This window comes from Calypte anna, chromosome Z (genome assembly GCF_003957555.1).
Source record: "Calypte anna isolate BGI_N300 chromosome Z, bCalAnn1_v1.p, whole genome shotgun sequence".
Classification (NCBI taxonomy): domain Eukaryota; kingdom Metazoa; phylum Chordata; class Aves; order Apodiformes; family Trochilidae; genus Calypte; species Calypte anna.
The window spans coordinates 20,227,051-20,245,102 of NC_044274.1; the positions used below are offsets into that span (position 1 = coordinate 20,227,051).

General features: G+C 36.2%; 1 protein-coding gene across 4 annotated transcripts in view; it reads right to left on the reverse strand.

Annotated features, from left to right (window-relative positions):
• The window catches only part of PDE4D (phosphodiesterase 4D), a 273,758-nt gene that overhangs the window by 126,336 nt on the left and 129,370 nt on the right, over window positions 1-18,052 (reverse strand). The window contains exon 1 of one of the 4 annotated variants that reach the window (XM_030466914.1): window positions 5,213-5,506. The exons of the other annotated variants lie outside the window; for them this stretch is intronic. Coding sequence (XP_030322774.1) covers window positions 5,213-5,277 — 65 coding nt within the window. The 5' untranslated portion in view covers window positions 5,278-5,506. Of the gene's footprint in view, window positions 1-5,212; window positions 5,507-18,052 lie in introns of those variants that run through there. 4 annotated transcript variants of the gene reach the window in all.

Consider the following 18,052-nt stretch of genomic DNA (forward strand, 5'->3'; position numbering starts at 1 on the left):
TTGGAAAAAAGGGCAACCAACTAGTTCAGCCACGGAGGCAAATAAAAGGGACTTCTATCAAGGCACTTCAATATTGATCGAGAGCTGTCAAGTGGGCTCCCCATGAATATTGCCACGCTCTTCTTTATGTTATTCTAGGGAGAGACACTGAAGAGCCTTGACTCCACTATCTTCTTGGTCCAGTTACATTTGAACAGAGCTTTATCCATGACCTGATAATCTACAGATGTGCACAGCAAGAAAGTGTGAAACAAACTATGCTGTAAAGACAAGATTCAGGAAAATTGGGAGTAGATTGTTTGTACACTAAGGTGAGTGACAGAGAACTACACTGTATGATTCCATTAAGTGGGAAAAGAATATTAGATACATTTTACTGGCTGTAGCTTGAAAAAGAATGTCTTTGACAGAATGCCCTCTCTCTGCTGGAGTTAGCCTTGGCCTTTTGTTCTGTTTGGGATGGTTTTCAATATTTTTCTTTGTTTAAAATAATATTCATTATTTCAAGACAGCAGTTCTAACCTTCATGTGATAGTAACTGGTTTTTATATTGGCAAGTCTAATACTTCTGCTACTAAAAAATGCAGATATGAGACCATGCCAAAAAGTGGTACTGGCAAGAAAAAACAGTAAAAATTCTCTAAAATCACTGGCTCCGGTTGAAATGGAAGTAAAAAAAGTTAACAGCATATTAGGCATTATCACCAAAAGTACTGGGAAAAATGCAGGCACAATTTTACCGCCGTATAAAAAAAAACCCTTGGTGTGTTCATGTCTTGAACATGCATAGTCTTGTCTCTATTTCAAGTCCACTATGGTGTTGAAGGAGACACAAAACTCGCAACTAAATGACCACAGCAATGGGGCAGCAGCCTTCTTAGGAAAACCTAAGGCAGCTATAACTCCTCAGTTTCAACAGGAAGAGGCTGAGATTAAGACTGAGCTCTGTGCCTAAAGGAAATGCAGAATCTTTCACCAAATGCCATAATGACAGAACCAAGGGAAAATCAAGTGTTTTGAAACCAGTAGTACACCATTTAAAAGCACAGTAAAGAAAGTGCTTTCCTGCTTTGTCAGAAATGTTGTCAGAAGCCTATGGGGAAAGATAGTATCAGCAAATTTGAAAGAGGTTAGTCAAATCCAAGGACAACAGGTCCTTACATGGACTCTAAAGGGAACCTGAAAGGTAACGTCCCAACTACAACATCCTGTAATGACCGTAATACAACAGTAGCTGGGCAGTATGATAAGAACAGGCTTCAGAAATTTGTCAGGCTTTCATGTTCTCCTGTTGCAGCAAGTGAAGGCAGAATACTAGGTTATCTAGATCATTGCTAACGCCCAGTAGGACGTGTCTTATATTGTTAAAATATAAAATAATTGATCACCTCAAATTCAATCCTTACTTCATAGAGAAAATGGCATTTGCTCCTATTTCATTTTGTAAAAAACACGTTTAACATATCACGCTCTAGAAAATAGTGCAACACTGACTACACAGGCTTCCTCATTATATACTACCTCAAATTTTTATTTTTGTCTTGACTTGAGGCCCATACGGCTTATGAAAGCTTATTTTGCTAAATGAAGTCACCCATGAATTCCATCAAAGTCATGATCCATGCAGGAAAAGTCATCTCTAGCTTGCAGGCTTTGTTTAGCATTCAAAAATCCTGTAGTTCTGCATATTGTATTTGATACTTTTGCATCCCCATGAGTCTGGGGACTCTAGCTAGTGCTGATCTTTTTCAGTGGTCTGTACTCAATATTTTAACCTATTGAAAGTGTAATTGAAAACTATGTGAGGTCCCAATTCCCTTTTGTGCAAGAGTAGTTTCATAAGCTATGACAACAGGGGACAGGTAATATGGCCAACAATTAGAGCAGGCACTTGCCTTCCACAGACAGTCGCAGAGAGGAAAAAACATTAATCAGGTACAGGAATAAGGCATGCAGGCTGCTAGTGTTATTCACAGTTCCATTTAAATACTATTCTCTGCCTTGTAGACGAAGACTCCTTTGAAGAATACCCCAGCACTGGGATTTCCAGTCTGAAAATATCAAGGTTTAACTCTGGGCCAGCAGTTAAATGACAGATGTTATCTATTAACTCTTCTCCCTTCCCAGAGGGGAAACAAAAGAGCATAAGGGAGTTGGACTTATGAGTTTGAAAATTAGCCTACACCACTTTAATGAAACAGTAATTATTAAAAAGGGAATAATATAATATATACAAAACCAATAGGGCACTATTCCCTGAGCTGCATAGCAGCCCTGGAAAAGTCCCAGACTAGGCTCCTGGAGTAAGTGGGCAATGGGAGCGGGAGGCAGGAACACATGGATTCAGGAGGGCAAGAACTGGGATCTAAGGCAGATGTACAGACAGAGTCCTCTAAGAATGCTAAGTCCATGAACAAAAGCTTTGCCCTCATCTCTCAGCTTTATACTGCATATGATGTGTATGGGGTGGAATACTTCATTTGGTCAATTTTGGTCACCCGTCCAGCCTGCTCATCCCTTCAAGAGGGTCACAGAGATGTCCCCACTCCTACCTTTCAGTTCTGGTGCGTAAGAAGTTTAGCATAACCAAGCAGTGACCTTGTTTCTGTGTAACATTTTCTAGCTATAACTATAAACATTGAGCATTACAAGTCTTAGAATCAGATACCGAAAAGCCTCCTGTTAACTTCAGAAAGCATAGTTAATTTGAAAAGACTTTACTGAAAAGTAAAGTTACTAAGAGGAAAACTGGTTCTGACTTGGCTTAAATGAGGACATTAGGTCAATAAACTAGAGATATATGACTCATTCAATAGCATTTATTATATATATTAATCACCTTTATAATGACAGCAGGCTTGTTAACAACAACAGAATAACCAAGGAACTGAACTGTTTTGGGATGGCCAGTCTCTGGGCAGTGTGATATAGCCAGAGTTTACCCTATAGATATGGGTACCAAGACTGGGTAATACCCATGGCAGTTCTACTTTGTGGTACCCTTAAGTCAGGAAGACAATGCAGCTACCTCAGGTCATCACAGCTGGATCTTATCCCATTCTTCTGTCCTAGCTCTTCTGCCTCTATACACTGCTGTGAGGCTTCTATTTAGCATCCCTAGGGTGATTTAAATATTAAGGATACAATCATGAAAATATATCTAATAGATGAGTTTTGTTCCACTGATCTGCAAATATGTTATAGACTGAGAAAGTAAAGCTTAACAATATCCTTCAGCAATTTCCAATCTACTGAACATACAAGCAATTCACTCAATTCTGAAATTAAGTAAGAACAGATGCATTGTTATACAGATTACTACAGATGAATTATTGAAAACCTCAGCTCTAAGGGGGACTGGGGAGTCTAGGATGTGGCCTTTACAGAACACCCAACCCTAAATTCCAAAAAGCAGGATAGCCTGAGTTGGCATGTGTTACAAAAAATAAATAAAGACAGAGGAAGGCCAACCCACAAAGTAAACAGATAACTGTCAACTCCAGACACACCACAAAGAAAGGATTGTGGCAAAAGCTGACAATACTACTGAGGCTTAATAGCCTCAGAAATACAGTTATCTCTTCTATGAAATAACAAAGAAGTTTTAAAATCTAATCCGTTGTGCCTTTTCGAACTAAAAAGCTGTTGTTCAACAACCCCCACTGCCTCTTTGCCTTGCCATCAGTTCCTCTCTTAGACTTCCAGAAATCTAGTTCAGTTCCTCCTCAAACTTTTCCTTCATTACAAAAGAAAAATTATCACATCAGAAATATGACATTTTCTGTGGAACACTGCTGCTTTACTGTTCAGTGGCAAACAGTCAAGGAAGTGGAGTCACATTATCATTTAAATGCATGTACTGCCGTCTCAGCCAAGGTTTTACCTTACAATAAGTTTCCTTACTACTCTGCTATTTCCTCTCAGGAGTAACAAGACAAACCCACTGCCTTAACTGAGAAGTCTATAGCATTATTTATCCATTCTAGAATATTGTCCAGGAATGTTCTGATTCACAGCATTCATGGATATTTTATTATTTATTGCATTTTAATAAAGCTACAGAGCCACAAATTACAAAAGTTATTTCAGCAAAACCCTTCCTTAGCAGTTTCTGAGAACAACTGGGACTACTCCAGTAGTGTAGTTATTTAATTTTCTTTTAATACAAAATGGTTTTAGTAAAAGGCAGGAGGAAAAAAAATTCTAGCTGCTTTAATGTACTACTGAGAAGGCTTTATCTCAGAAACAAGACTATTAAAACAGAAAGTTTTAACATCCTAATGCTCAATTATCTTGATATATTTTCTCACAGACAAATGTATGTAGTAACTAGCCTATCTTACACTAACAGATCATATATTTATTTCTAAATGAAGGGTGTATTTCACAATACATTGGTTTGTACCAGTTAAATACAGACCTGAACAATTATTGTACTACGTGTTCATTAAAATGATAGTGGATTTTTTAAAAACAGAGGGAAAGGAAAACCTGTGGGAAACACTGAAATGAAGAGCGAGTTTATTTTGCATACCTATTAAGCTATGCAAGTCATAAAGTTCACACAAGAAAAAAAAGAAGAAAAATCAGAATATTACAGAATATTATGACAACTAAATGAAAAAAAAAAAAACTGCAAGAAGATCACATATACACATCACTGTTACACGCTACTACTTCTCCTCTGAGAGGAAACAGATGAAGCCGTAACACAACACAGTGTCCTGCATTCTACTCTAACGTCTGTCTCCTCCCAGGATACTTATCTCTCCCAGCCAGTCTACTAATGCAGCAAAAATACAAGCATCCCAAAATAGCTCATACAAACCGTAACTTCATTTTACCCTCCAGCCTCCAGAACTGCAAACTTCATGTTACAACTTTGTACCTGAACTAAATCTAATGAGAATTTTTAGAAGATAGCTTTAAGTGAAAGGAATGAACCTAACTACTGAATGGGAAAAACATATACCATGGGTTAAAAAAGAGTATGCAATGGGTTCTCATTTAAAAACTGATACACACAGTATTGTATAAACAAAAGCTAAATAATTTTGTCTCTCAGTTTTAATTGTGAAACTCAGTAGCTGAACATCTTCAATAACCATGCAAAATCTATCAACTCAAAATTAAACCCTTGTGACTTTCTTGGGATGTGTCTGTGTGTCATAATAGGCTGGGCAGTCTGAAAGAAACAAACCAAACACTTTACCACATAGCATCGGCAGTCCTTAAGGAGCTGGTAGATCGGGATCTTGGCTTCATAACAATGCTCATTTTGAAAAATTCCTTCAGCTTTCCTAGCAGTCAAACATCAGTTGTCCGTACAAAGCTCGTTTTCAAAGTACTCCATTTCAAAGTATCGTTTTAAATCCTCAGCTTTTTAAGCCACTGAAATCCATCCCCTGTAATAATCCAGGCTCTGCAGGAAGATTTCTAACACACTGCAACTCTTTTCTTTTTCACATTGAATTTACTCTAGCACTGTGCTGTTAGGAAATGACAGTGCGTCTCTCTTCTGTCTTGAATTGCCCTGGGAGGAACTAGTCTATTTTAAATCTATTCTCCCTGCAGGTCACATGGCAACAAAGGCAGCTGAAAAGAGTCTCTATCTCTTTCTTTCAGCTTGATAACAACAGGTATAAAGGTCAGTCATGCAGTCATGCTTGTTATTTTCCTTTTTTTTTTTTTTTTTTTTTTTTTTTTTTTTAAAGGAACAATACTGATGCACAATAATGTAAGGATGTAAGGTACTGTACTATGAGTGAGTTTGCAGGGAATTTCCACTTATAGACCTCTTAGAAAATTTATCTTCTGTGGAGTTCCATTTCTTTTTTTTCCTAAACCTTGCCTAGACACCGTGAATAAGTACTATTGTCTAATTTCACAAAAAGAAAGTATTCCAGATCTTAAGTCATTCAAAACACTTGGGGAAGTGAAGATAAAATTCCTTGTTGACTGTTAAAGTCAAACACACATACAGACAGCTTTGTTATAAATCACTGAAGGACAAAATACTACAGTTGAAGAACTCTAACATGACGTCCTCTTTGCTGTAGTGCAAAAAAAAAAAAAAGATCTAGATCTTTTCCTGGTACAATTATTATACTAATAGTTTATTCATTACAAACAAACTTGAATTTACAATTTCCAGCCAAAACCTTACCATGAAAGCTTTCGGAGTTGTGTCATTTAGGACATATTAATGTAAGCATATTTGGCAATTTCGGCATTAGAAGACAAAACCCAAAACAAAACAGAAAACTAGATAGTCAATATACAGTTTAAATAATACATTTTGAATTTGCTCTGAACTGTGTTAGCATTCCTTTTGAACTGGAAAAGCAAAGTAAATGCTCAACAAGTGATTACATGTGTAACAATCACTCCCTTGTACAGTCTTTACAAGTGTTGCAGTGTATTACTTTTGATAGTAGTGCAGCTAGATTAGTAATGAAAGCAAGCACTAAAAATTATATTTATAAAATTTATATAGATTTGGCAAATAGAAGGAAAACATGATAAACAGGCTGCTCATTAAAATGTCAGCAAATCAAACAGCAATGGTGATAAAGTACATAAAGCTCTCTAAAAACTTTGTACTTTATTTTATAACACTGCAATAGAACACATTACCAACTAAACTGTTTATAAACAGGAAAGATGCAACCACACTGTGTATCAACACTGAAGATCCACACTGCCCCGGAGGCTTGATGTGCCAATCATCTGCATAGAAAGTGCTCCACAACAGCAGCAGCAGGAATGTTAATAAGCACTGCTAAGCATTCTGTCTTTCTTGTTTTTTGTCACCTGTCTTTAAATATCACCTACTGGTTAATGCAGGACATTTTCTAAGAGTCTTGTGCAATCATAAAAGTTAACCTCAAATTGTGGAAAAGCATCTGTGGTAAATTTAGCTCAAAGGGTCATATTGTCATGGGACCTCCAGTAATAGCTGGGTCTGTCCCTGTGCAGGTCACATGTCTATAAAAATGGCCATAAATCAGGCACCATGCTGTGGAACATTTTTATCCTTGAACAGACAGAATAGGTCATGAAGAAAAACAAAAACCATATGAAACAGAGGTGCTGGGCTATTATAGAATAGCTGGCCATTTTAAACTTTTAAGTTTGCTTAATTATTTATTTATTATTGATAAATATCCACATTATTCCCATATCAATGCAGGAACACAAAATGAAAGAAAACAAAGCTTTTGACTGAGTGGTTTCACTGTACCATACTGAAAGGGTATATATAATGACTACTGCTTTGCCTCATAGAAGTGGCTTGTTCTTACTTGTAGTTAACAGAAATATAACTAGAAACATACTTTCATATATGTATATACTAAATATTTCTATAGAATAGAAATACATTGTAGTTAAAATTACTTAGATAATTAAGGTCGTGTTTTTCAATGCAGATACAGAAAAAACAGCCTGATAATTGGAGATGCAGTTCACCAGTGGAGATAAATACCATCACCTACTGACAGCATGCTTTCTCTTCTGGTCTCCATCATCTCCTTAGAAATAAGTCATTGCCCTTCAAGTGCCTGCCTACCTCAGACCTGGTGCTATTGTGAAGTATATATTAATTAGCAACAAGAAGACTACAGTATTCCAACCATATTCCAAACAGGTGAATCAGGTAGCAACCTTAGAAGCACAGGCTTACTGTAAAAAGGAATAGACCAGTAGAAAGGAGAGCTTGCAGGCCTTTAGAAAATGTTAGTTTTATATATAGTCCAAACACTGACTTTGGTGAAACAAACAAAAAACCAAACCAAACCAAAAAACAACCAAACCAAACCAAACAAAAAAAAACCCAAAACCAAAACCAACAATAAGCAATCAATAAATCCCGTAGATTTTTATGTGGATTGGCATCTCAAAAGCTCTGTGGAAAACTAAATTTCTGTGATTTTTCAGTTCTACTTAGTGGGAAAAGATTTTTGTACAGGAATTCCATAGTCTGTTTGGGAGGGACAAATCTTGTCTAGACAAGTTTCTAGGGAAACTATTAGAACAATTTTAGCAGTCAGCAATAACTAGTAATTCATACATAAGACATGTTGTGCTGCCATTAATATTAACAGCAGTTTTATCTAAGATTTAAATAAATATGAGAGCATAGCAGAGGACACAGCACTTATTTTAGGCCCCATGTCTTCATACAGGATCAAGTAACATGCACATTCATTTTCTCATGAAAATTCCAAGAGGTGAATTATGTACATATATATATATCTAAAGTATGTTAAAGAAAAAAAAAGCATATTAATTATTGTACACTGCATTTTTATAAACATATGTGCATGTATAATATACACAGTATATACATATAAACATTTATTTGAGACATGCAGCAGATATTTGTAGCATGTAAGCTGTGCAAGCAATTCTGTAATTTCAAAAAGACTGTATTTGTTTTCCTTTTTTGGAATCCTGTTTTAGGGCAGCAGGAATATGGCTCTAGAACTGAGGTCTTGTTGGTATGACATCACAGTTAAGGCAAATGTTGATTGCATATTGAAACTAAGGAAAAAACATTTTAAGGTAATGAAAATACTTTAAAAATCAGCCATTTATCATAGAATGACAGAGAGGTTTGGGTTGGAGGGACCTTAAAGTGTTGTAGAATTCTCTCGAATGTTCTCAAAAGGTAGGGGGTGTGACCCCTTTGCCGTGCCCAACCCCATGTTTGAGTGGCCAATTAGATCGGCCCACAATCCTGTGCTACCTGCACCAGGGATTCGCTGTGCTACAGGTAAACACACCGGGTGTCCAATAAAACGCTATGTTGATGTTTGGTGACGGGGGTGTGGTCACAGAAACACTATATAAGTAGAAGTACTGCGCAATAAAGTTGAAGCTTGTTTATCAACCATATTGGTTGCTTTAGTTTTCCCTCACCGTTTTCCAACATAAAGATCATCTAGTTCCAACCCCTCTGCATGGACAGGGACACCTCCCATTAGACCACATGGCTCAAAGTCCCATCCAACCTGGCCTTGAACGCTTCCAGGGAAAAGTAAGAGGAGAGACCCCACATTTTCCTTAGTCTTACTTTCCTTAGTCTACTTTGAGGATGCCTGCATCTTAGTTACTCATCTTCAAATTAGTAACTAATTGAATTAAATCAGTGTTACCTTGCAAAATTTGAAAATTAAAATTAATTTGAAAAAGCATGGCTTAGGGAACAAGATGCAGGACTGTCCTGCCCCATGCTCAGGGTAAATGTTGTCTTGAGAGTACAGAAAGGTTTCTTGAACATTTTAGTTTCGGCTTCCTCATTTGTAGAACAGGGATAATGAACTTCATGCTGCTTGAAAAGAACTTGAACATCAAAGGACAGAAAACACACAAGAGGTGCCAGGTTATTAATGGTGTTGCTATATAAAGCTGAAGAAATAAATCCGTAATTTTGTGTTTAATACAAAGGGGAAAGCCCCTCTAATCTGATACTCGAGTTTAACATTGCAAACTGAACATGCAACAGCTGACACAGTTAGTTTTGTCAAACCATGAGTTACACAGCTCATCCCTGTTCATACAAAGCAGTAGCTGATGCTCTCATATCCTATACTACAAGACTGAAAGACAGAAAAGATTAACAAGAGATTCTTATATCACTTCCATGGGGTGGGCTGGAGAACTAGTAACGCAGATATAAATACAGAAGAGGTAACTTTCAATTACAAGCATTAAGCCAGAGAATGAGAAGGAAAGTTCTGAACTGCCAGAAGGTATCTCCACTCACTGCTCAACATAGCGAATGATTTTTAAAGTGTTCCTTTGTAGGGTGTTGGCAGAATACCAGGGAATTAAGCTGTCATTCATTTCTAGGTAACACCATGTTCCCTTTTGACTGGAGTGACTTTATCAAAGATGAAATATGTATACTGTGTAAGTAAAATAACTGAAAACTGTAATACTTAAAGTTTGGAATGGAAAAATGCAAACCAAAGGGCAGAGGAGAAACACAACATATATCATGAGTGCTCTCTTCCTATATGTATTTACATTTAGCTGTCTGGATTAAGGTGTCTAAAATATGAATAAATATGCTTTATTTGCACAGTGATTACAGTATAAATAGTTACTACAGTCTAACACAGACTCAAGTGTGCAAAACTCTTCATACGTAACATGGCAAAGAAGGCCTTATGGGAGGATAGGCTGTTCTGCCATGTTTCTTTTTAAAAGACACAAATTCTTGGTACCTTTTGAAACCGTGAGGTGCTGCTGCATGAGCCATACCATGAGGAGCAAATAAGGCATGTCTTAGAGAGAGGCCCTACAGTGCATTCCTCCCTCACATAGCAAAGCCAGGTTTTTGATCTATGATGGACTTAAAACGCATCCCTCTGCCATTAATCTGCCCCTATTTTCATTTGATTTGGACAGATATGCAATTAGAAACTAGAAAATTCATTACTAATGGACTGTTTCTGGTCCACGTAGACTCAGATGCAAAAGTAAGGTTTATCTTAACTCTACAGTGGTTTAAAAAAGAAACATTGGATAAATACTTAGTGAAGAGTTAAGCAGTATCTATGCTTTACAAGTGAAGTATGTCAGTCTTTTTGACTAGAATAAAAATTTAAAAATTTTAAAAAGACTAAAATTTTTTTCTTTTGCTAATGAAGCAGTTTCTGCGAGGAAAAGCAACACAGAACTATACTCCTTCAACAAAGATTTCACAACTGGGACTGCTCCTAGAAAAAGTTACTGTTAAGTGTCAGCTTACCACCTTGAGAGCAATGATACTTTGTAGGTTATGTTCACTTTCATCTTCTTGTACAAAAGAACAAGATAGTTCTGCTGAATATGACTCAAACGCAAAAGTAAAACATTAAAGAAAGATGTCTGGAAGACACATAGGAATACCACCATTTCAAGACAGCTATGTATGTATTTCAAGAACACAAAATATAACACTGTTTCAAGAAGATAAAAGTTATATATACAACCTGAAAATTTACACATACCCTTAATTTTATGTATTTAAGCAAATCTTATACATGAAATCACTTTTTTATGGTTTTTTTTTAAACTTTATCTTGTGTAGACCTAAAATCTACCAACAGCAAAACTTCAATTGCACATATTAAAAAGTGAGTATGTTTCAGTAACGCTTTTTGCCTTTTTGGAAGCAGTGAAGCAATCAAGTCTCAGAAAGTGTTACTGAAAACAAATCTGAGTTGGGGAATCTACATCAGTATAACAGCACAATTCACTACAAAAGCTTAGAGTGCATTTCCACATGATCTTCACTGGAAACTTGGCACCCACAGGTGTTGGACCACTCCACTACCTGAATGAGTCAGACACAGATAAGTCTCTTGCTTGGTAGAATATCACCCATACTTCTAAAGTAACTAGAAGTAAATCTAAATTACTCATTCTGCTACCAAATCTTTCTCGAAGAGGAACTACAAGTCTAGAGCACTAGTGTTTAAAAAAATCCACTTGAATTTTTATAAAATTCTATAATATTGTACAGGGAAAAGGAATTAAAATGTAACCATTTTACATGAACATTCAGAAGCATGATCTTGTCTTGGTTTTTAACACAAAATTATCAACTCACAACTCTAATTGAAAGGAAAAGGCTATGTGTTTCAAAACGTGGCAGCTTACTGGAGAGTACAAATAAGCACAAATGAAGGTTAAACTGAGAGTACATTGCTTGCCATGAATTATTCATTGACAGAAAAAAGGAGTTTTCTCACTAGTGTTGAGCTGTCCAAAGATCTAGTTCTTTATTTAAACTGGTCAGCTGGGGTAGTATACTTCCATGATTCAGACATCTATTTTAAGACAGACACAACAGCTCCTCATACCTATCTATCTATCTATCTATCTATCTATCTATCTATCTATCTACATACCTACCTACCTATACCTATATTTTGAGTAATTCAAGATGCACTTGATAAATCCCATGGTACCAGGCTAAAAGCTATAAACTTTTATAAAAAACTTATTTCTTCCTCGCCCTTCCCTTCCCTTCCCTTCCCTTCCCTTCCCTTCCCTTCCCTTCCCTTCCCTTCCCTTCCCTTCCCTTCCCTTCCCTTCCCTTCCCTTCCCTTCCCTTCCCTTCCCTTCCCTTCCCTTCCCTTCCCTTCCCTTCCCTTCCCTTCCCTTCCCTTCCCTTCCCTTCCCTTCCCTTCCCTTCCCTTCCCTTCCCTTCCCTCCTTACTTCCTTTGCTACCTTCCTAACTTCCTACCTTCCTAACTTACTTCCTAAGTTATGCCTGGCACTTAAAACTTCTGGCAGTAAGACTGACTTCTCTTGAATACCCAGACACCTGGAAGAGAAGATACAGTGTGGGTTATGTTCAGTGATTGTACTCCCCATCTGATCTATTAATTCTATATGTATTCTTAATTTCATTTTTATCTGTTTGAAATGTCACTTATTAGTGAATCTACCAGACATAAGAAAAGCATGTTGCAGAATAAATCTCAAAGAAATTGACAGCTACACTGGGTTTTAAGTATCCCCAGAGATAATAATAATCAAAAACCTCATGCTGTTGTGGATGTATAAATTCCATAAATTGGAGGTTAGCATTTTGGCTTGGCCAATATGATGCCACACTAGAAATGGACAATGTACATCTTTCCTCATTGCTATTCTAACAGCTAATTTGTGTGTCACCAAATTAATGAAACTATGTAATAATTTATGGGTTTCTACAGGGCCATATTTATATGCAAGACAGCAGTTCTGAAACTAAGAAAGTTTTACTTGATGCTTGGTGAGTGCTTCTCTTTCACATACTCTAATGATAGCCTTCTAAGCAGATCAGTCTAGTACTTTTTCTTGATGCTCTCCTTCAGTAGCTGATTAGTAAAGCTAAATCTATTTTTAACCATTGAATCCAGTCAACTGACTTCCTTTTATATATTTGCTCTTAAATGCAGACAAAAGAAATTTTAAGTAAAGAAAAACAGGAAACTCACCAAGTCTTTCTCTTTCTTGACTTAGGTCTCAAATTGCATCTTAGGAAAGCTTTTGTATTTTCTGGTTTTGTAACATACTACAATATAATCAAATAATCAAGCAAAATAAAACATACTCCAGTAGACGAGTGTCATCCTTTTCTTTTCGTGGAACAGAAAGGAGTAAAGCCTCCTTAGTTTGGAGGCTACCATGGACCACCTAAGCCCTGGACCAAGAATTTTTCCAGATTAGTATTTTTATTTTGATCTCTCAGGTTCTGCTCCAGGGAGCAGGAAAGGTTAGTACTATGGACCACAGCCTTGTCATGCCAGCTAGTCCCACTTCACCACCTGGAAGGATTCCTGGGCCATTCTATTCCATGTATAGATACAACCAAGAGAACATCAGGGACCTCACATGGCACTCACTAAAACCATTTTCTGATATCTCAAAAGGATAGCTTTTCACATCAAAATTTTACAGAAAGATGCTTTATCCACACATGGAAAAGACAGTCATACAATGATATGATTATGTTTTTAACAGACACTATCTGTATTATTTCATATTTTTATTTATGTTCTATATGGATTTGCAGACTAATATTTGGTGGGTTTAGGAGTCTGTAAGTATGAACAGTATAATAATTTTTTTTTCGTTTTTTTTTATATTCTAGTAGCTATAGGTAAGCAGGAAGATCTATGACAGAAAAACTTAAGCCCCTTGTGAGTAATAGAGATTATCAGCTTCCCTGGATATGAGAATGACATTTTGTCTGTATTTGAAACATCCAGTGTGGCTTCCAAAACATGATATAAACCAGATCAAATTTGTTGCTTAAAACAGCTGACTTCTCTGCTTTTCCCATATAATGACTGCATGGTGGTATTCTTTTCCATTTCCTTTTTATGAGTATGAGGAGGAAAAAGCAAGGAAAAATTATGTTTTCGATGGTTACCTAGGAGTTGAAAGATGTTCCACACACTTAGGAAAACCAACTAAATGTCAGAAAAAATCCACACCTATTGATGTCATATGAATTAAGGTTAAAAAGGTGCATCATTTTCATAGTGCTACATGGTGATTATCCCTTACATGAGAGCTATCTGAGCAGCAGAGTTGCTCCATCTGCAACATTTAACAGGCAATTATGAGTTTCACAAATTGCAACATTTCAGTTTATCAGACAGAACAGAGACCTATAAATTGAAGAGACCAGAGTGTTTCTAACTGGGAATAAAAACAAAACAACCAATGAAACAAACAGATCAAGCCCCAAAGCAAAACAACAACAAAAAGCAAACATTAAAATCCATGAAGGAAAACAATGAGTCCTGATGCCCTGTTCCATAGGCATGCATTCCCCTTTGGAAAGGATAAAAGGTTCAGACAGACAGCCAACCTTATGCTCTGTACATCTAAAATGGTCATTTATAAAAGCAGAGAATTCACCTCTTAAAAACCTGGCAGTCTTTCCCTTGGAGCATGAACTCCCTGTGTTTTCTCTGCCGGTGAGAGGCTCCTCACAGCAAATCTAATGAAGGCCAAATATAATTCCTGACAAAGTAAGCGGAAAGAAAGTCATTGAAGACTTGTCTAACTGCTCAAAAGCTTTTGTTTGGTTCTAGTAACAAGGGCTACAGGTGCATAGTCATATCTAGAAAGAGTTTAGGGAAAAAAAGGTGCCCCCAGATGAAGTTTCACAAGGACACTGAAATACAGGTATGGTTCCCTGCCCAGCAACTGCAAATTAAGTTGTAGTCACAAGGTAATTTATAGGATATATTAAAGTAACACAGATGTAGCTTGAGAGGGAACTATTTTTAAGTTGTATTTGTATTTGGCTTTTTGCTTCACATGTGTCTGTTAGAACAAAAAACATATGAATGGGAATTCTCCATCTAAAGGTAATTATATTCCACATAAGTAGTTTTGCTTTCTTCCTTTTTAGTTTTCTTCACTAGCTACATAACTTCATCTGGTGTTAACAAGAGTTTATCTCATTCTCCCTGGGGGAGATGAAAGATATTCTTAGACCCAGCTGTTGTTGCTCTGCTGTGTCATTTTGCTTTTACAACTTCAACAGAAATTTGTACCAAAGCCTGCGAAAGCTAAGCTACTACAGAACCAGGCACTGACTGGAAGTGTTAAAAAGTTAAAATAAATAAAGGAAAGCCAGGTTCATGTGGGCAAACAATAAAGTACTGTGCATTCAGCTGCTTCTTGGAAAACTTATTTGCTAAGTATAGTAAGTAATATGCACATATATATGTTTGTGCCCATACCATATATCTAATATAAAAATATATAATAAACAGTTTTTTGAGTATATTCATAGAAAGCATCTGCATCCTTCTGCTTCAAAAACCCCAATTTCTGTAGTTGCCCAGATTCTGGAAGCTTGCCTGGAGGATTTTCAATGTCTTAACAAGCCAGGAAACATGAAGAAAAGAGGATTTAAAACCTTAAAACCATTTTATATTTAATTATCTTAAAAAAAAAAAAAAAAAAAAGAAAAAAGAAAAAAGAAAGAAAAAAGGAAAAAAATCATTCTTTCTATTAAAAATTGTACGAAGCTGCCTCCTCATCTCAAGGTTTTTTGTTTTTTTTAATTTTAGAAATGCAAAAGTTCCAGTGAAACTGAAATTTTACCTCTTGCGTCTCTGTTGCCTTCACTCAATATAGTGTCCTTGTAAACTTTTCTCAGAGTAAAGAGAACAGACAGACATGGAACAAGAGAAAAAGTACATAGTAATGGAAGTAAAACTACTTCAACAGCATATAAACACAGAATATCTAGTCTTGCCAGTACAGACACTACCAGCTATTAAATGGAATGCTCATAACTCAAAATTAGTCAGTCACCAAATCTGTTAAACTGCATCAGAAAAGGAAATGTCAAAATGAAAATGTTATCAAAATTATATTTCTGTGAGAATAGTAATATTGTAATCCATCTAGACCACATGACCTCACCAGAAGCTCTGGGCTTTCGTCTACTCTTTGCATCAGAAGGCACATTGTAATAGGAGAAGGAAATGAGAGATCTGCAACTGGAATTATATGAACACAAAATTTTTCCATAAGAAAAGAGGCTCTGAAAATATAGATTAGTTGGAAAGATGATGAGCAAGAGTTGAATATAAATACATTAAACAGTAAGTAACCCTTTAACAGGTCACAATACCACTTAAAACATTCTAAGGTAAAAATCCTGCATATTACAGATAGTTCAGCTGTGGAAGTGGGTGTCAAAAAACACTGCTGAAGCCAAAAATTAGGTACTGCTCTATTAAAATTTAATATTTATTAAATAAATAAACCAGACCTGTTAGAGTAACCAATACAAAGAATAAGAAGAGTCGTGGAGTACTCATACAGAGAAAACTCCAGAAGATATTGGGGAGATTCTCCTACAAGGAAGATTATACTGTAACCATCTAGATTTTACTGCTGTTCCTCAAGCATTTACTGCTAGCTGCTTTCACATATCCTTTAGGAATGTATCAGCCCTGCAATGAAATATAACAACAACCCTACAGCTTTTTGTTTGTTTGTTCTTTCTGTTTGGCTGTTTTTTAAAATTCTTTTATTACTATTATTTTTACTCATGAAGAGATTCACATTGAAGTCTTAAGTTACCTTCTATCATATTGCAGGAGTTTTCAATTAGCACTTTGATATGACTTAGGGACAGTGAGACACTAAATGACCTGCAAATTTTAGTAGCTTCTGGTGTTCAGAAACAAATTTTATGTACTACTTCCAATACAAATTTGTTTTTTCAACTTCCTTTGTAATTAAAAAAAAAAAAAAAAATCTATTCAGATTCACTATGGACATAGATACCATACAGTGGCATTAAATAAAATTGGTGGGTTACCCATGTACCATTTTTCCTCTTTTTTAATATAGGACCTAGAAATTAATTACAACACTTTTACATGGTATATGCTGAAATTGTGTCAGCTTATTTCTGATGTATTTAATATCAGATTGAAGGATAGACCTACTTATAGTAGTTTTAAAGTTTGTGATACATCAGGGATTTACAAGTTAGATAGTCCTGACATTAACATAAATATCCCTGGACAACTAAAATTTGTAAGTTGAACTGTGCATTTCCTGGTATGGTGTAATCTTTTTCTGCATCTCAAGAAATAATGTCTGCTTCCAGCCTGATCTGAAAGATCAGGCTTTGTATGGGGATTGTTTCAGCCGCAGCCAAGTCCAGTCATTTATTTATTGTAAACCTTAACAACATTAGTCATCACAATTTAGTTCACTCTGTATAAAAGAACATATCCTGACAGTTATTCATACAAGTTTGGGCTTAGGCTGTTAGAATTTAAGAATAAATTTGAAACACTTATTTGTCTAATACCTACAGATTCTGCTTTCTCTTTCTTTCGTATTTATCAAATCACTTTCGAGGAAAAAAAAAAAAAAAAAGTCCTGCTGAATAAGCACATGGCTAGTGCTCAAGAAGCAGCAATAAGAAACACTGACAGACTCAACCTGTCCCCCTGTTAGGTAGACTCACTCAACCCATCTGTGGGAGGATGAACTACATCTGAGAAACTTAAGCAAAACATGTAACTGTTGATCACATTACTTGTCTTCTGTTTTAATTCTTGCTGTTAGTGACCTATGGACTAGGGCTCCATTTTCTGAGGTTTCAGGAAGTGATACAGAGACTTGTTGTTAATGGAAACAATCTAGGCACTTTTGTTAAGGACATATCTGCAGCAAAAAGAGTCAAATATGATTCACCTGCATCTGTTTTACCACTGTTCCTTAACCTGACTAGCAAGGTGCCTAGCTATTTTTCCACTTTACTGAAAATTTCAAACTAAAAACTAAATGTCTGAATAGGGTATTGTGAAACTTTGGTGTGCAGACTTGTCTAAAGTAAGTTTGAGTAATACTTAGAACATCATTTGAACACTGAAACGGCATACTCTGAATTACAGAGTTGCTGAGTTGAATAGGAAGTGAACTGGGTGACATTATGTTCACCAGAAAAGTCCACACTTATATATTAGAGTATTTAATTTTCCAGACAGTGTTAAATCATTACTCAAAAAGAAC